General features: G+C 28.1%; 2 protein-coding genes and 1 pseudogene across 3 annotated transcripts, besides 4 other annotated features; 1 reads left to right on the top strand and 2 right to left on the bottom strand.

Annotated features, from left to right (window-relative positions):
* Positions 1-2,629: part of a mobile genetic element that runs on past the window's edge.
* On the bottom strand, positions 291-959 carry TVAGG3_0585090 (uncharacterized protein; the record flags this gene model as incomplete). Its single annotated transcript, XM_051239301.1, has 1 exon — positions 291-959. One exon carries the CDS (start codon positions 957-959, stop codon positions 291-293), a length of 669 nt encoding a protein of 222 aa, XP_051097125.1.
* Positions 993-1,889, bottom strand: TVAGG3_0585080 (annotated as a pseudogene). The gene has a single exon. A coding segment is annotated over exon 1 (897 nt).
* A 6,217-nt stretch (positions 2,630-8,846) lies between the features above and the next one.
* TVAGG3_0585060 (uncharacterized protein) lies at positions 8,847-10,679 on the top strand (the record flags this gene model as incomplete). The annotated part of the gene is made up of 1 exon (XM_001299592.1): positions 8,847-10,640. One exon carries the CDS (start codon positions 8,847-8,849, stop codon positions 10,638-10,640), a length of 1,794 nt encoding a protein of 597 aa, XP_001299593.1.
* A 157-nt stretch (positions 10,680-10,836) lies between these two features.
* Positions 10,837-18,085: a mobile genetic element.
* A 2,255-nt stretch (positions 18,086-20,340) lies between these two features.
* Positions 20,341-20,369: a mobile genetic element.
* Positions 20,370-20,955: 586 nt separating this feature from the next.
* Positions 20,956-21,428: part of a mobile genetic element that runs on past the window's edge.

Below are 21,428 nucleotides of genomic sequence, written 5' to 3'. Positions count from 1 at the left end.
TATAATGACCATTTCATAAGATTTTCAGATGGTATTAAAAATGTAATTGATAGATTAAAATATGAACAGATTGACAATATCGAATTTTTGGAATTTTGGTTTAAATATCCCGATGGAAAAAAGATTGAAGTTAAAGATAAAGCTGATACTATAACAAAAACAATTACAATGACCGATCCGGATAGTGGGGAACAAAAAGAAATAAAACAAACGATAGAAACTGGTGAAAGGTCAATTATTATTGATTATGATTCAAAGGATTATTATTCAATAATGTTAATGCTTGAATATTAAATAGTCTTAACAAAGAATTTTTCAAGTGATATTTTATATTCATCAACTATTTTATTATAAATATCATTATATGTTAAATGAAGTTCAGTTGTTGTTCCGTTCTTTGATATCTTAATTGTGCTAATATCCTTTATAGGATTTATTTTTGCAACTGTTTCGCAGCATGAAACCTCATCATCTATGAAAAATTGAATCTTAACGTCTGAATCTTGAACATCACAAAGAATGGCGATAATGTGAATTAATGATTCATAAGGTAAAATAATTAAACCGGATTGATCAATTAAATTTATTATTGAATCATAATTATTAATTATTATATCACGGTAAATTTTCATTAATTCAGAATTAATGTCTATTTTATATGGGTTCTCGATGTTTGATGAAAGAGGTGGGGGGTAGGTTGGATAAGTGGGAATTTCAACAGGTTCTTTACCGGGTTCAGATAAAATGATTGGGTCTCCATCTTCTTTATTTTGCTCCTCCTCATTCTTCGGTAAGTCACGAGTTAATAAATTTGGTTGAGTTGCTGACCTTGTTAATTCAGGGCTAACATTAACTTTAACATTTTGAATAATTCGTGATTTATCATCATTTACGTTATAACCAACCGTAATCTCTGCTTTTGCGTTAGTGTTCTTTTGACTAGTGAAACGTCTTCTCATTTATAATCGAATAAAAAAAATATATTTAAACTTTTATTTTGCTGGAACTTTTGAATCTATTATTCCCTGTATTTGTTCATGAAGTTGATTTTTAGCATTTTCATCGAAATTAATAGACCGAATATATTCATTAATTGCATTCTTATAATCATCTGATTTCTCAAATTTTCTTTTATCTGATTCCTTAACTAAATCATAAGTTAAACCTCGTTGCTGATATAATGGTTTCTTAATTAAATCTTTGAATGCTTGAGATAAAGCACCTGATGCAATTCTTGCTACTATAATTGGTTGGAATTGCTGTTTAAGTTCATCTTTAACATTTGCGAAAACTGGATCGAATAAAGCAACTTTAAAGAATTTCTTAGCTGAAATTTCAGGTCTAATATTTGCATATTGACCATCAAACTGGTTAGAATATCGTGGTAATCCATCCGGTCCTCTTCAATAGCATTTAATTCTTCATTGAAATAAGAATATGGATTAGACGGTATGAATTAATTGGACCATTTTCACCTTCTCCAATGTATTGTTTAACAGCTTTTCCATTTTCATCAAATTGCATAGGATAACGTTCATTATATACTTTACGTTTAGGATAATCAGACATAGTTAATTTATAACCATTTATGACTTTAATATTTCCTTGACCATCAGTAACGAAAACTTCATTTAGACCATCAGGTTTTCCATTTGGACCCGTAATGTCTGCTTCGTGTGCTTCCCAATTTGGACCATGACGTTGGCATATGCTTGAGCTTCTGGTAATGTTAAAACGTTTCTCATTTGTTTAACATCTTTTTGAAGACCAGCAACAATATGAACTAATTCTTTCATTCCATCAGGAACTTTCATAGTTCTATTATATGCACCCCTTTTGTTTGTTCCTTGTTTTAATGGAACCTGTAGAAAATTTGCTATTTCTGTCATGTTTAATTATAAATAAAAAATAAAAATTAATTATAAAAAGTTAATCAAATTTAACACCCCTTTATTTAAATCAACTATTATTTTTCCATGTTCACCTAATTGCTGATATTGTGTGTAAAGTTCATTAATGCTCATTGGTAAATTCACTTGATAAAGCATAACGTTCAACTGTTGACGACTAAACCCACTGAAAATGAAAAGTGTTGATAGATTTGATTTAATGTTTGTGCTTAATGCTTTGAAATATTGAACAGCCATAAAGAATGAACACTGAATGTGTCGACATTGAGTTAATAACTGATTAAAATATGATTTCTCATTTGTTATTAGTTTTGATTTCACTGCATCATCTAGAAAAATGAGTGAATGCAAAAATTCTCTATCAAAATTTGAAATAGAAAGTGTTTCAAATAATTCATCCCGTTGTTTATCAATAATTTTATCCTCTAATCCTTGCTTCTTGATTGTATTATATAATTCTTTATACATTAAAAAGTTTTTTAAATAATCTTCTGCTTCTTCTTGTGATAAATAAATAATTGGAATTTTGATTAAATGCTTTAAAGATTCAAATGTATCATCTGAAGGTGAACCTGAACGGTTGATATAAATTAACACATGTGAATAGGGGGAAGTGTTAGCAATAATGATAATTTGTTTTAATATCGTTATGTTTTACCTTTATTTTGTTTACCAATTGCTGCAGTGATTGAATTTAAGTAACATTCAGAATATGGAATTTTCATTAATTTTTCCTTAGATAGAGCATTTCTATTATCACTCAATGCTTCATTAATCATATCATCTACGTATGTATTATATACTCCCGCTAATTCTTCATAAGGGTGGATGAATTTAAATCCATTTAATCAAAAATAAATTTATTAATTTTAACATTTCTATTCATCAATATTTCATATATGAATTCTATACTGTGGTGGTGTACTGTTGGATGATATTTCAAACTTCATGGTGTCCATGTCCAATATGTAGTCCTAGTAACAAAACCTGAGGAGGATTTGTCACCTTTGAACAGTAAGTGTCATTTTCACCCTGAATGATTGGATAAGCTTTCACTTGTACTGTAACTTGTGAGTTGAAATTTCTAATCCATCAAAGAATATACCGCGCCCATCACGTTGAACTGGAATAGTGCATAAGAATGAAGTTTGGTCTTTCCATGTTCTAGCTAATGGCGTGCCATCATCTGCATTCAGTGGTCTAGTTAATGAGTCCTCGTATTCTTCTGTGCATTCATTCACTCCATCTAAATCAGAAGCTTGAAGCATACATGTAAAGAATATGTCACCACTGTTGTCATCGCTTGATCGGGAAGTTTCTGGAATCTATAGTGACCTGAAGACCTCGAAGCATTGGATTTTCTAAAACTGTTCTTTGCATTGCATTCTTCGGAAATGATAACACAACATCTGTAACATTATGAAGAGCGTATGAGAATCTGAGCTGATACCTTCAGGAGTGATGCAACCTCCATTTAGTGAACGAACGTCAATATGTTGAGCTGGAATCATGAATGGATCTTCCTTACTGAATAAACGTGGTATTGCTTTAACTGATTCTTCAATTAAACCGTATCCTGGTGTAATGCATTTATCCTCTAAAACTTCCATCTTTGTGCATGAATAATAACGTTATCAACTGTTGCGTCAGCAGATGTAGCGGCTAAGCTTGTAATTAATTTGGTAGGAAGTCCGATTTGTTGGAATTTGCGATCATATTTATAAACATGATTCATAATCTTTTCATAATTTTCATCAGTTATCTTTTCATAACGTAATTTTGTAAATCAGCAACTCTTAACGGGTCAACCTGACAAAATACTAAAGTATCCCTGAAAACATAATATTTAAGAATGATTTCACCAAATGATTTAGGATAATCATCGAACGCCTGAAATACTAACAAATCATTTACCGGAATAATCATATCAAAAGTGATATCAACTTCTTCATTTGCGTTCTTGAAAACTTCTGAAGGGTCAATATATTTACCACATACTGAGTTATCATATTTTTGAACATTATTATATAACGAATGAACAAACTTTTTAACTTTCCTTTCTGATTTTGGTTTATATGTTGCAAATGCGAAAGATTCACGGGCGCAATCCATTTGAAGATAACCGGCATCACCTCTTTCAGTTTCTACTTCTAATTGTTTAAAGCTTTGATTTGATGATTTGTAACCAACGAATAAACGCATGCATTTAAAAGCGGCATCACATGTGAAAGCTTTATTTGAAACTAGAGTTGCTTTAATTTGCGTTTAATATACGTGTCACCTAATTGGTTCACATCATGAGCTGGATTTGTAATTCTTAAATGAGTTTGTTTATCATCAAAATATGGAGCATCAGAGTCATAGCATGAACTTTCAAGTTCTCTATAATATCTTCTACCGTCATTCTTTGCGAATATTTCATTTATCTTTTCGAATGAATGAAACACATTTCCATTAATCGGTTTAGTGTTTGGCACCAAATAGTTAGTCGTCATTTATTAATAAATAAAAATCAAAATTAAAAGATGAAAATGAATTTTTAATTTTAATGAAATAATCAACTATGGCTGCAGGTATATTTAAGAACTGTTGGGATAAAGTAAAAGAGAGCGCATAAAGTTTGGGAAACATTGAAGAAGGGAGCAAATTGGATATTTAAGAATAAAGAAGCAATAGTGACGTTGCTGAATCAATAACGCCAAAAGCTGCCCCAATAAGAGAAATATTAAATAAAGGAGAAAAAGTTTATCAAAGACTTCAACCGATACTAAGATAAAAATAATATTTATTTATTTTTCCACTATCTACCTCCTATTTATTAAGTATTCCTTCAGCTATTCCACCAATTGCGTTACCTGCTTGTGCTCCCATCGCCGGATTACCTGCTTTAGTACCTAATACTCCACCTATGATAGTTCCTGCCGTTTTCGCTACTGGTGCAAAAAGTTTGCAACGGGTTTAATAATCTTTTTATAAACCCAACCGCAGCTTTCTTAATTCCATCCCATAATTTTTAAAGAATCCTGCCGCCCATTTCTGATTTAATATTAATTAAAAATATATTTCATCACTTATATTCTAATTTTTATTTAATGATAAATGAAACCAATTTTAAAAATAAATGAAACAGGGGAGGGAAAAATAAATGAAAGTGAAAATGTTCAACAAAAATAAATGTTGTTAAACCAATTACTGAAATAAAAATTTTTTCATCTGTTGAAGAATTTAATGACTATTATGCTAATAATAAAAAATTGTTTGAAGAATTGACAACATGTAAATTGAATAAAATGTTTAAAGTTGATGGATTCAAAATTTCAAAAATAAAAGGAGTGGTTAGTTTGAAATCTATTCCTCAATCAAGAATCACCTCATTAATGAAAATTGATGATTTAACAAAAAGAATAGAAGAGATTGAAGAAAGAATGAATCAAATAATTGATTTCATAAATTCAAATAATCATTAATTTCTTAAAGTTCAATGTTGATTCTGAGACATGAATTTTAAAAGTTTATTTTTTATTTCATTATGGTAGTGAATCTTTTATTCATGAAAATAATTATTTCTGATTTCTTTTACTCTCTCGTACATACTAGATTTAAAGAATTCAGAACATTTCCCATAATCTCCTAAATGTTTTCTTATCTTATTGGTTTTCCATTCATTATATGAAACTGTATAAACTTTATCTTTATCTTTACACCTTTCATCACTTCCAATATATTTATATCTCAGTTTTGATTTAGCATTTTCATATTCATTAGCGTTTAATAATTCACAGTCTTCCTTTTTAAATATATGTTTAAGATATTCAGGATTAACAATTCTATAATATTGCTTCCCTTTAAATCTTTGAATATAAACAGGAACACCATCCTCTAAAATTCGATAATCTATTTTATCTGGTTTTACTTGTTGGGTCATTTATGTAAGAATAAAAAAATAAATATATTTTAAAATTAATGTTAAAAAAATGATACAAAATCGCTCGATATTGTATGAATTCTTACGTTTACAAAAAAAGTCACACAACCCATCCTATTCTACTACTAATTTGATCATCTCAGATTTGCAAATTTGACTCAGCAAATAAAAAAAATATCATAATTAATGTTTATTTTATATACAAATACATTATTGTATTCATCGTCTTCTGAAATGGGATAATTTATAAATCCTTATTCGAGGATTTGCAGGTGAAGAACGAATCGCATTACATGACTTAATAAGATTTTTATCAATCCCTGAATTTGCAATCATGCCAATGTAGTCAATTGATTTATTCCCAATAATGAGAGGGCATTGAATAGATTTGCATTCGTAGAAGGCAAATTCTTCCACAGTTTCAACTGATAGAGGGAAATTAATGTATTTCAGATTTGCACATTTGATAAATGAACATTTTTTAATTAATGTAACACTGTTTGAAGAAATGCTTATGTTTTCTATATTAAGGCTGATGTTGAATGAATAACTACAGATTACATTACAGTTAATAACTAAAACTTTATCAATTGATTTACTCACATGATGAATAAGGTGTATTTTTGAATCATTTTTGTAGTAAATAGTATTATATTCACAAGAGTATTTAGATGATGAAAAATCACTGATATTTTTAAGAGATACGCAATTTGATATAGATAGGATAGAAAAATTCTCTAATTTGTTTGATTTTGAGAATTTGATGATTTCCAATTTGGTGCAATTAATGAATGCATAATCTGAAATCATTATAATAGATGATGGAATCTCAATTTTCTTTAAAGAAGAACAATCTCTAAAAGCGTAATTACCAATATAAGTTAATGTTGAGTTTTCTTCATATTTCAATCCTAAAATAGTTGAATTGTCAAATGCTTTTTCCCTGATTTTTATCACTGATTTGGGAATTGTAATAGTATAATATCTGTATCTCCAATATTCATATATTTCTGTTTGTTCTGAATCCATAATAAATAAATCTTCTGTAATAATGAGATTTGATGCATTAAGATATGAAACTGAAACATTTGCTATTGTTTCAATTGGTGAATAAGAAAAGAGAGTTTTGTGAGTGAATGATAGCTGTAATTTTGGAGATTTAAAAATAAATACACCATTGTTCACAATCATTGGTGAGTTAGGGAAAATAATAAATTCAAGATTTTTGCAATAGAAAAATGCTTCCTTTCCAATAGAATCTAAAGGACCTAAAAGTGTGACATTTACTAAATTTGCACACCAAATGAAAGCTTCATTTTCGATAATTTTCACACTTTTCGGTATTGTAATAGTTATTAATTTAGAATTATAAAAGCAATTATTTTCAATAATTTCGATCGAATTTGGCAGAGTAATTGTTGTCATATCTGAATCATAAAAGCAATATTCTCCAAGTATTAGAACAGAATTTGGAATTTCAAAATTATTGAGAGTTTTATTAAATACTAAAAACAAAATACTTCTATTTGCTGAATAAACGTCTCCATTGTCAAATATTAAATATATATTTTTAGGATGAGTAGTTAAATTTATTGTTTTTCTATCTAAGGCAAATCCACTCAATTTTGAAACATTTTCTGGTATTTGAAAAAATATAATATTGGTGGAGGCAAATACACGACTTTCTAATGATGTTAATTTTGATCCTTCTTCAAAAACAACATGTTGTAATTTTGAACAAGTATAAAATGCCCTATCATTGATTTTTTCAACAGAAGCTGGTATTGTAATGTTAGTTATCATTTTATTCGAATAAAAAGCACTACTTTGAATGTTAATAAGCCCTTTTGGTAAGAGGATTTCTTGAACATTGTAACATGCATAAAAGGCACCAATGGAAATTGTTGTTAGTTTTCTGCAAGATGACAAATCAATTTTAGTAAGATTTATACAATAATGAAAACTATTTATTCCTATTGTAGTTAAGTTAGGATTTTCTTCAAATGAAAATGATTTTAAAGATACAAGCTCATCAAAGCATTTATATCCTATTGTTTCACACTTTGCTGATATTCTAAGATAGGGATATGTATCTTTGACTTTAGTAAGTTCCAGTCCCTCTTTTGAATAGCAACTTGCATCAATATCTTTGAAAGATGTGTTGATAGATGAGTCATTATTGGTGATTATTTCAATATGAAATATATGAAACCATAGTTGTAATGTGGCAAAAAATTCCACAATTGAAAAATAAAACAGGATCACATTAAATATTATCCTATTCTTAATTAATATGCTTATTTCGGATAACTGGCAGATTTGTCAAATTTAGAATTGAATTGTGTGGGGAAAATTTTGGAAAATAATGCAAATATAGATTAGGTAATTAGATAAAATGAAGTATACTCTAGCAGATTTAATTGAGAAAATAAGGCAGTTCATTATAATGAAACATTGATTTTCCAATTTAAGTGATTGAAATATAAACGATGTGCTGAAGGAAAATCAAGAGCATCATGCAGATATTATCATCAAAACGTAATCGAATAATCGATCGTATTGCATGCTTCATTGCAAAACAAAATAAAATAAAGAAACCATGCCATTTATTGCAGGGCATCTATCAAAAGTAATATTTTATTGTAATTTCTATTTAAAATAGACTGAAATTAACGAAAATATATTGTTTGTTATGTGCAATTATTCAGTTCTTGTTTTTATATGTAATTTCAATTTGCATTGTGAATTTTGAAAAATGAAAGGATTAATTTGGTTAATTGGTCTATGTTTACCTCTAACACCCTATTTATTCAGTACATATTATGATATATTTGACAATACATCAAAATGTTTTCAAAATTAACTTTTTCTCCAAATTTCTATAGCCAAATTCCTCATAACTCATCACACAACCTTACGTTTATACTCTGAGCATGTTTTGGGTTTCCAAAGATCAAAATTTACATGAAAATGATTCCCCCTGAAATTTTTTATACGTTTATAACATAATAATGATTCGCAATAGGACCCGACCTCCGTTTGAATATCAACGTCAGGGCCCTATTGCAAGACCCACTGGACATAAACCAGATGTTAGTCTAGGAATAAACATTAGGCCGAAAACAAAAAATAATATTAAACCATCAACAGCACCAAATAATGCAAGAACACCTAGAAGAATATCAGTAAAAAGAAAAACCGCAAATATACTCGATTCAATTTACCTCTTAGAACTATTAAATTCAACAGATCTTTCAAGTATTCAATTTATCGAAGCATCAGGCAAAAAACTGACAGAAGTTGACATAGAATCATTAAAAGAACTTGCTTCTCTAGAAAAAGCAGATTTCAGTGATAACAAACTGCCACTTGAACCATTTTCTGTTATTTCTACGCTAAAAGATCTTGATCTGAGTTGCAACTCTATCAAGAACTTTGATTATAAGTCATCAGAATCATACTGTGACAAAAATCGAGGTTGGGATTTGCTACAAAATTTGAATTTGAGTTTCAATTATGCATCTTCTTTCATAAATGAACTTCAATTCATTCCTCATCTAGCAAATCTCAATCTTTCTAACAATTCAATATTAGAATTACCATCAAATTTAATGCATTTTACATGTTTAACTAAATTAAACTTATGCGGCAATTTAGTTAACTCAGATCAAAGCTTTTACGCATTAGGAACTATAAGCTCCTTACAAATTCTTATTCTTGACGATAATCAAATCAAATCAATTCCAAAGCCTCAATTTGGCTTCGAAAGTCTTAAGGAACTATCAGTTAAAAGAAATCTTTTAGAGTATGTTGATGATGTTTCATCACTTGTTGACTTTCCTGCCCTCGAAAAAGTGAATATTACAAATAATCCAATTGTATTACGTTCAAAAATGATGAAAGCAGTAGATGATATATTCGAGAAGACCAAAATACTGATAATAACAGAAGAAAAGCCTAATAGAGTCCAGAAAAGAGCTCTTCCAGTCAATGTTCGAACAGTAAATTTCGATCCTTTGACACTTCCTTCATTTACAAAAGGTCATCTTAGAGCACTTAATAAGAACTCAAAGAAGATTGATAGAATTACTCAGAAACCTAAAGAAAGAGCACCAGAAGAGGAAGAAAAGGACGAATTAGTCGAACATTTCACTCCAAAGGCAGAAAAGAAGGCGCCAGAGGATAATTCTTCATTCTTCCTTACAGCTACAAATGCTACTGGTTCAAATGAAGAAGAAAAGACAGAAGTTACTCAATTAGTTATGCCAATTGAAGAAGAAGAGGAAGAAATAGAAGTTGAGCAGAAAATTAATTCTATATGGAGTGAAGTTCCTGTTGTTGATGCTTCTGAGCGACTTCCTCTTAATAATAAACGAAGACAAGATTTCATGGCCGCATTTCGGAAGTTAGAGTTCATTATTTCTCATCCTGATGTTAGAATTAAGCCCAGGGAGAGTGCATCAAAGCCTTCTGCTACTACAATTCAAGTTAGAGAAGAAACTACTGTTGTTGAACCTCCAAATTTACTTTCATCAGAGAAAACTCAGAAAACTATTGTCAAAAAGAAACAAAAAGATGTTACTATGTCGAAGTTGGCAGCAAGAACAGAGTATACAAAGACAGAAGTCCAACAGATGCTCAGATCTATGGCGGAAAGACTCAGAACGGTGGAAAGAGATTTGCGTTCGGCAGACGAAACAGGCATGAGAGCTGTCGATATTGCATTGGAACAGAAGAACTTCACCACACTCCAGAAACAGTACGAAACTATTCGTGCAGAATTGATCAATACATTAAATTCTTAAATTGTTTGTGTATGTTATGTAAAATATATTTATAAATAATGTTGTATTTTTTAAACTTATGACCGCATTGTGATATCTTTTGAATTTAAAATTGAAATTTGATTGGCAATTTAGATCATTTAATTCTTGAATACTCAAGTATGAAAAAAGTTTTAGCAAAATAATCGATATTTTCCCATCAATCTTAAATAATTTCGAGATTGGGACAAAGTTGCAATTCGGCACTTTTTGTAAAAAAAAATGGGGTCATACTCATAATGAATAGAGACTTATAGCCAAGTCTTGATATCATGCAGGGAGAATATACATAGATAAGCAATTATATTTTATAGTAGTAGTATTCAGAAATTCTTACAATTTACAATACAATTTTCAAAAATGGATAAAGACTAATAGCCAAGTCTTGATATCATGCAGGGAGAATATACATAGATAAGCAATTATATTTTATAGTAGTAGTATTCAGAAATTCTTACAATTTACAATACAATTTTCAAAAATGGATAAAGACTAATAGCCAAGTCTTGATATCATGCAGGGAGAATATACATAGATAAGCAATTATATTTTATAGTAGTAGTATTCAGAAATTCTTACAATTTACAATACAATTTTCAAAAATGGATAAAGACTAATAGCCAAGTCTTGATATCATGCAGGGAGAATATACATAGATAAGCAATTATATTTTATAGTAGTAGTATTCAGAAATTCTTACAATTTACAATACAATTTTCAAAAATGGATAAAGACTAATAGCCAAGTCTTGATATCATGCAGGGAGAATATACATAGATAAGCAATTATATTTTATAGTAGTAGTATTCAGAAATTCTTACAATTTACAATACAATTTTCAAAAATGGATAAAGACTAATAGCCAAGTCTTGATATCATGCAGGGAGAATATACATAGATAAGCAATTATATTTTATAGTAGTAGTATTCAGAAATTCTTACAATTTACAATACAATTTTCAAAAATGGATAAAGACTAATAGCCAAGTCTTGATATCATGCAGGGAGAATATACATAGATAAGCAATTATATTTTATAGTAGTAGTATTCAGAAATTCTTACAATTTACAATACAATTTTCAAAAATGGATAAAGACTAATAGCCAAGTCTTGATATCATGCAGGGAGAATATACATAGATAAGCAATTATATTTTATAGTAGTAGTATTCAGAAATTCTTACAATTTACAATACAATTTTCAAAAATGGATAAAGACTAATAGCCAAGTCTTGATATCATGCAGGGAGAATATACATAGATAAGCAATTATATTTTATAGTAGTAGTATTCAGAAATTCTTACAATTTACAATACAATTTTCAAAAATGGATAAAGACTAATAGCCAAGTCTTGATATCATGCAGGGAGAATATACATAGATAAGCAATTATATTTTATAGTAGTAGTATTCAGAAATTCTTACAATTTACAATACAATTTTCAAAAATGGATAAAGACTAATAGCCAAGTCTTGATATCATGCAGGGAGAATATACATAGATAAGCAATTATATTTTATAGTAGTAGTATTCAGAAATTCTTACAATTTACAATACAATTTTCAAAAATGGATAAAGACTAATAGCCAAGTCTTGATATCATGCAGGGAGAATATACATAGATAAGCAATTATATTTTATAGTAGTAGTATTCAGAAATTCTTACAATTTACAATACAATTTTCAAAAATGGATAAAGACTAATAGCCAAGTCTTGATATCATGCAGGGAGAATATACATAGATAAGCAATTATATTTTATAGTAGTAGTATTCAGAAATTCTTACAATTTACAATACAATTTTCAAAAATGGATAAAGACTAATAGCCAAGTCTTGATATCATGCAGGGAGAATATACATAGATAAGCAATTATATTTTATAGTAGTAGTATTCAGAAATTCTTACAATTTACAATACAATTTTCAAAAATGGATAAAGACTAATAGCCAAGTCTTGATATCATGCAGGGAGAATATACATAGATAAGCAATTATATTTTATAGTAGTAGTATTCAGAAATTCTTACAATTTACAATACAATTTTCAAAAATGGATAAAGACTAATAGCCAAGTCTTGATATCATGCAGGGAGAATATACATAGATAAGCAATTATATTTTATAGTAGTAGTATTCAGAAATTCTTACAATTTACAATACAATTTTCAAAAATGGATAAAGACTAATAGCCAAGTCTTGATATCATGCAGGGAGAATATACATAGATAAGCAATTATATTTTATAGTAGTAGTATTCAGAAATTCTTACAATTTACAATACAATTTTCAAAAATGGATAAAGACTAATAGCCAAGTCTTGATATCATGCAGGGAGAATATACATAGATAAGCAATTATATTTTATAGTAGTAGTATTCAGAAATTCTTACAATTTACAATACAATTTTCAAAAATGGATAAAGACTAATAGCCAAGTCTTGATATCATGCAGGGAGAATATACATAGATAAGCAATTATATTTTATAGTAGTAGTATTCAGAAATTCTTACAATTTACAATACAATTTTCAAAAATGGATAAAGACTAATAGCCAAGTCTTGATATCATGCAGGGAGAATATACATAGATAAGCAATTATATTTTATAGTAGTAGTATTCAGAAATTCTTACAATTTACAATACAATTTTCAAAAATGGATAAAGACTAATAGCCAAGTCTTGATATCATGCAGGGAGAATATACATAGATAAGCAATTATATTTTATAGTAGTAGTATTCAGAAATTCTTACAATTTACAATACAATTTTCAAAAATGGATAAAGACTAATAGCCAAGTCTTGATATCATGCAGGGAGAATATACATAGATAAGCAATTATATTTTATAGTAGTAGTATTCAGAAATTCTTACAATTTACAATACAATTTTCAAAAATGGATAAAGACTAATAGCCAAGTCTTGATATCATGCAGGGAGAATATACATAGATAAGCAATTATATTTTATAGTAGTAGTATTCAGAAATTCTTACAATTTACAATACAATTTTCAAAAATGGATAAAGACTAATAGCCAAGTCTTGATATCATGCAGGGAGAATATACATAGATAAGCAATTATATTTTATAGTAGTAGTATTCAGAAATTCTTACAATTTACAATACAATTTTCAAAAATGGATAAAGACTAATAGCCAAGTCTTGATATCATGCAGGGAGAATATACATAGATAAGCAATTATATTTTATAGTAGTAGTATTCAGAAATTCTTACAATTTACAATACAATTTTCAAAAATGGATAAAGACTAATAGCCAAGTCTTGATATCATGCAGGGAGAATATACATAGATAAGCAATTATATTTTATAGTAGTAGTATTCAGAAATTCTTACAATTTACAATACAATTTTCAAAAATGGATAAAGACTAATAGCCAAGTCTTGATATCATGCAGGGAGAATATACATAGATAAGCAATTATATTTTATAGTAGTAGTATTCAGAAATTCTTACAATTTACAATACAATTTTCAAAAATGGATAAAGACTAATAGCCAAGTCTTGATATCATGCAGGGAGAATATACATAGATAAGCAATTATATTTTATAGTAGTAGTATTCAGAAATTCTTACAATTTACAATACAATTTTCAAAAATGGATAAAGACTAATAGCCAAGTCTTGATATCATGCAGGGAGAATATACATAGATAAGCAATTATATTTTATAGTAGTAGTATTCAGAAATTCTTACAATTTACAATACAATTTTCAAAAATGGATAAAGACTAATAGCCAAGTCTTGATATCATGCAGGGAGAATATACATAGATAAGCAATTATATTTTATAGTAGTAGTATTCAGAAATTCTTACAATTTACAATACAATTTTCAAAAATGGATAAAGACTAATAGCCAAGTCTTGATATCATGCAGGGAGAATATACATAGATAAGCAATTATATTTTATAGTAGTAGTATTCAGAAATTCTTACAATTTACAATACAATTTTCAAAAATGGATAAAGACTAATAGCCAAGTCTTGATATCATGCAGGGAGAATATACATAGATAAGCAATTATATTTTATAGTAGTAGTATTCAGAAATTCTTACAATTTACAATACAATTTTCAAAAATGGATAAAGACTAATAGCCAAGTCTTGATATCATGCAGGGAGAATATACATAGATAAGCAATTATATTTTATAGTAGTAGTATTCAGAAATTCTTACAATTTACAATACAATTTTCAAAAATGGATAAAGACTAATAGCCAAGTCTTGATATCATGCAGGGAGAATATACATAGATAAGCAATTATATTTTATAGTAGTAGTATTCAGAAATTCTTACAATTTACAATACAATTTTCAAAAATGGATAAAGACTAATAGCCAAGTCTTGATATCATGCAGGGAGAATATACATAGATAAGCAATTATATTTTATAGTAGTAGTATTCAGAAATTCTTACAATTTACAATACAATTTTCAAAAATGGATAAAGACTAATAGCCAAGTCTTGATATCATGCAGGGAGAATATACATAGATAAGCAATTATATTTTATAGTAGTAGTATTCAGAAATTCTTACAATTTACAATACAATTTTCAAAAATGGATAAAGACTAATAGCCAAGTCTTGATATCATGCAGGGAGAATATACATAGATAAGCAATTATATTTTATAGTAGTAGTATTCAGAAATTCTTACAATTTACAATACAATTTTCAAAAATGGATAAAGACTAATAGCCAAGTCTTGATATCATGCAGGGAGAATATACATAGATAAGCAATTATATTTTATAGTAGTAGTATTCAGAAATTCTTACAATTTACAATACAATTTTCAAAAATGGATAAAGACTAATAGCCAAGTCTTGATATCATGCAGGGAGAATATACATAGATAAGCAATTATATTTTATAGTAGTAGTATTCAGAAATTCTTACAATTTACAATACAATTTTCAAAAATGGATAAAGACTAATAGCCAAGTCTTGATATCATGCAGGGAGAATATACATAGATAAGCAATTATATTTTATAGTAGTAGTATTCAGAAATTCTTACAATTTACAATACAATTTTCAAAAATGGATAAAGACTAATAGCCAAGTCTTGATATCATGCAGGGAGAATATACATAGATAAGCAATTATATTTTATAGTAGTAGTATTCAGAAATTCTTACAATTTACAATACAATTTTCAAAAATGGATAAAGACTAATAGCCAAGTCTTGATATCATGCAGGGAGAATATACATAGATAAGCAATTATATTTTATAGTAGTAGTATTCAGAAATTCTTACAATTTACAATACAATTTTCAAAAATGGATAAAGACTAATAGCCAAGTCTTGATATCATGCAGGGAGAATATACATAGATAAGCAATTATATTTTATAGTAGTAGTATTCAGAAATTCTTACAATTTACAATACAATTTTCAAAAATGGATAAAGACTAATAGCCAAGTCTTGATATCATGCAGGGAGAATATACATAGATAAGCAATTATATTTTATAGTAGTAGTATTCAGAAATTCTTACAATTTACAATACAATTTTCAAAAATGGATAAAGACTAATAGCCAAGTCTTGATATCATGCAGGGAGAATATACATAGATAAGCAATTATATTTTATAGTAGTAGTATTCAGAAATTCTTACAATTTACAATACAATTTTCAAAAATGGATAAAGACTAATAGCCAAGTCTTGATATCATGCAGGGAGAATATACATAGATAAGCAATTATATTTTATAGTAGTAGTATTCAGAAATTCTTACAATTTACAATACAATTTTCAAAAATGGATAAAGACTAATAGCCAAGTCTTGATATCATGCAGGGAGAATATACATAGATAAGCAATTATATTTTATAGTAGTAGTATTCAGAAATTCTTACAATTTACAATACAATTTTCAAAAATGGATAAAGACTAATAGCCAAGTCTTGATATCATGCAGGGAGAATATACATAGATAAGCAATTATATTTTATAGTAGTAGTATTCAGAAATTCTTACAATTTACAATACAATTTTCAAAAATGGATAAAGACTAATAGCCAAGTCTTGATATCATGCAGGGAGAATATACATAGATAAGCAATTATATTTTATAGTAGTAGTATTCAGAAATTCTTACAATTTACAATACAATTTTCAAAAATGGATAAAGACTAATAGCCAAGTCTTGATATCATGCAGGGAGAATATACATAGATAAGCAATTATATTTTATAGTAGTAGTATTCAGAAATTCTTACAATTTACAATACAATTTTCAAAAATGGATAAAGACTAATAGCCAAGTCTTGATATCATGCAGGGAGAATATACATAGATAAGCAATTATATTTTATAGTAGTAGTATTCAGAAATTCTTACAATTTACAATACAATTTTCAAAAATGGATAAAGACTAATAGCCAAGTCTTGATATCATGCAGGGAGAATATACATAGATAAGCAATTATATTTTATAGTAGTAGTATTCAGAAATTCTTACAATTTACAATACAATTTTCAAAAATGGATAAAGACTAATAGCCAAGTCTTGATATCATGCAGGGAGAATATACATAGATAAGCAATTATATTTTATAGTAGTAGTATTCAGAAATTCTTACAATTTACAATACAATTTTCAAAAATGGATAAAGACTAATAGCCAAGTCTTGATATCATGCAGGGAGAATATACATAGATAAGCAATTATATTTTATAGTAGTAGTATTCAGAAATTCTTACAATTTACAATACAATTTTCAAAAATGGATAAAGACTAATAGCCAAGTCTTGATATCATGCAGGGAGAATATACATAGATAAGCAATTATATTTTATAGTAGTAGTATTCAGAAATTCTTACAATTTACAATACAATTTTCAAAAATGGATAAAGACTAATAGCCAAGTCTTGATATCATGCAGGGAGAATATACATAGATAAGCAATTATATTTTATAGTAGTAGTATTCAGAAATTCTTACAATTTACAATACAATTTTCAAAAATGGATAAAGACTAATAGCCAAGTCTTGATATCATGCAGGGAGAATATACATAGATAAGCAATTATATTTTATAGTAGTAGTATTCAGAAATTCTTACAATTTACAATACAATTTTCAAAAATGGATAAAGACTAATAGCCAAGTCTTGATATCATGCAGGGAGAATATACATAGATAAGCAATTATATTTTATAGTAGTAGTATTCAGAAATTCTTACAATTTACAATACAATTTTCAAAAATGGATAAAGACTTATAGCCAAGTCTTGATATCATGCAGGGAGACTCTCTACAAATACAAAAATTGATTATCATAAGGAAATACAAATTTATCAATTTTCATGTGAAAATTACATAAATTTGTTCTCCAATAAATAGCAATAATACTTTGAATGTTATATTAAGTAATATTGTCATAAGACGAAATGGTTGAAGTGAGGTGAAGTCAAAAAGTGACATATATTTGGCCGGCTAAATTCCCCTTTAGTTTACATGTCAAAATTACAATAAATTAATTATTTTGCTTAGCAATTAGCTATGTATTAAAACTAAAATTATTACTATTCAATTCTTTACATTCAAATATTAAACAATTCAAATTTAATAACAAAGATATTACAATAAATAAAAAAAAATGATTAAAAATGTCCCTGAAAATTTTCTGAAAGCTATCTCGTGTTTAGGTCTCAATTTTTTTTAGAAATAGAAAAAGATTGGATTTAACTTTCAAACATTATATATAGTTTTGTATATGGAAGCCTTTAAATACAAGTTAATGATATGGAGTTGTATTGCGAGGAAGAGGGAATCAAAGAAATTGACGAAGTTCCAGAATTTTATTCAACAATTCTTAATCAAGTTATGAAAGGAGTGAAACGTTGAACTTAAAATATAGTTTCCCAGACGTTATAAAAATATTTGACGACCACAACATTTCATTAAAATTTATTTGCTAAGTAAAAATGGCAGAAGACATAATGGTTTATACTATTACGACTAAAAACCCTTGAGTGCATATAATTCTATAAACAACAAACTTACAAAGTCCTCAAGGACGATATTGTAAACTAACCTTTAAACACAATGACGACTAAAGCCTGTGTTTGCTCTTTTGACACCAGAAGACTTTATTGTTGTGAATGGTAAAAAATACTCCTTTGAAGATACTTACTCAGATATACCCACCAACAGGTTTTTTTGACTTATTTAATACTTTAAGTACGGGTGTAACATGTGCTGCAACTAGAGCAGGTTTCATTATGTTTGGATGTCCGACTGAGTTTACTATAAACGATATGAGCTATAATACAAAACTTATTTCTGGTTTTTACTACCAAACAGTTTCCTATAAACAGAGAAAGGTGTCATACAAGGAATGTCTATTCCATTGACATTAAGCACACCAATCTTATATTATTGTTTTCAAACTTAGGTTCAAAGTGTTATTCGAATGTCGACAGAAACTATTATGACAAAAGATACTTATGCGATAAACAATACTTTCTCTTGCTGGTTTGCCTATTGTTCATTCGAATGCAGAATTTTCAACCTAGTGAACTCAAACACGTTTTGGCAAGTATAACGTTGACATTAGTTGACGCAAACTTTGTTCCTGTTAAAACTTTTTATGTCCTATGTATTTGTCAATGACGGCAGAAAGTTTTCGAATTGGAAGATGCAACTGGTGAAAGTATTGTATTACAAGAAACAACTTCAACAACAAATAGCTCAAGAAACAACAAATGCAACAAAATGGAACAACAAAGTCAAGAATAAAAAAATAATTTTTTTTATTTTTATAAAAATGTACAGAATAGATGTTTCAGATTTTTATGACTTCCAAGCATTCAGAAATATGTGTCCATTTAGAGACTATAAACAAAGCAGTCGAGGAATTTGCAGAAACTTTCATGCAGGCATAAAATATAAATGTCCGCAAACTACTGCATAATGGTATGCTTTAAATCTTTTCATTTAAAAAATAAGCGTATTGAATAATTTTCGTAAAAGATATTATAGAATTACTCGATATTAAGCATATTGGCTGTTGTCTTATGCATATATGCTTATATTCTACAATAGTGTTACCGAAACATCGGGCAAGCATGCAATACGTATAATACAAGCTTTTTTAATACTTGAACGTCAATTTGAAACAAGACCTGCTAAGTTTCGAATTAGAAGACCGGAACTTTCATGCAGCTATAGTATATGTGCGCAAACTACTGCATTTAATGGTAAAATGCTTATCTTTTCATTTTAAAAAATACGTTTAATTTGAAATAATTTCGTAAAATTAGAAAATTAACTCTGATATTAAGCATATTGGCTTTTCTATGCCATATTATGCTTTATTATTCTACAATAGTGTTACCAAACATCGGGCAACATCATACGTATAATACAACTTTTTCGTACTTCTTTTATCGAATTTAAATAGAAACTAAGTTTTTATTTAAATAAAAGAGAAATAATTCTAATTTATAATCTCATTATTAATTTATTCTCATTTTAATATTTCATCGATTTTTTTATTATCGATATTCAATACAAATGAATTCATATTATAATAGTATCTAGTATAACTAGGTATTCTATCACAGTATTTCTTCAATTTATTATAATATTTCAGCATTTTTTAGTTTCAATGCTGATTTGTTCCTTAGCTTGTAAACTATAGTTACTTTATATCTTCGGCTATTATCCTATTCAACTTAGACGTAAAAAATTAAATAACGTATAAATATAATTTTAATGGTAAAAGATTAAATGTTTATTCCGTATGTAATGTGATTTGATTTGGATGGTAAGATAAGTTTCAGTATAGTTTTTGTTAATTGATTAAGAATTGTTGAATAAAATTCTGGAACTTCGTCAATTTCTTTGATTCCCTCTTCCTCGCAATACAACTCCATATCATTAACTTGTATTTAAAGGCTTCCATATACAAAACTATATATAATGTTTGAAAGTTAAATCCAATCTTTTTCTATTTCTAAAAAAAATTGAGACCTAAACACGAGATAGCTTTCAGAAAATTTTCAGGGACATTTTTAATCATTTTTTTATTTATTGTAATATCTTTGTTATTAAATTTGAATTGTTTAATATTTGAATGTAAAGAATTGAATAGTAATAATTTTAGTTTTAATACATAGCTAATTGCTAAGCAAAATAATTAATTTATTGTAATTTTGACATGTAAACTAAAGGGGAATTTAGCCGGCCAAATATATGTCACTTTTTGACTTCACCTCACTTCCACCATTTCGTCTTATGACACATTAGGTTCAATCCTTCGGCTTTCGACAATTTCCAAAATGTGTTGAATTAATTTCAAACATTCATCGTGTTTTGAAGCTCTTTGCTCAACAATCTGATTACCTGCCCTTGTAAGAATTCTTACTGCTCTTTCTTCATTCAAAACATTAGCGACTTGAACCTTAATAATCGCATTTGGAATCACAACAGTGATGAGAGTTATGACGATGTCATCAATGCGCTCATTTTTCTTACCCAAGAAAAATGTTTGCTTTAATTGATGAAAGTGTGATTCCGCAATGTTATTCGTGGAATCACCTTCTCCACGATATAACATCATCCAATGTTCTTTGGTTCTTCTCCATTGTTTATCGAAATACTTCAAAGCGCGCGGTTCTTCTTCTTCTAACATTGTTGTCAAGAACTCATATGTTTCATCAGACTCTTCAGCCAGCTTTTCTGCATTCGTTGCATCTGCACGTAATGTCAAAAA

This window comes from Trichomonas vaginalis, chromosome II (genome assembly GCF_026262505.1).
Source record: "Trichomonas vaginalis G3 chromosome II, whole genome shotgun sequence".
Lineage (NCBI taxonomy): Eukaryota > Parabasalia > Trichomonadida > Trichomonadidae > Trichomonas > Trichomonas vaginalis.
Note: the sequence above shows the minus strand (reverse complement) of the source record. Positions and strands in the feature narration are given on the sequence as shown.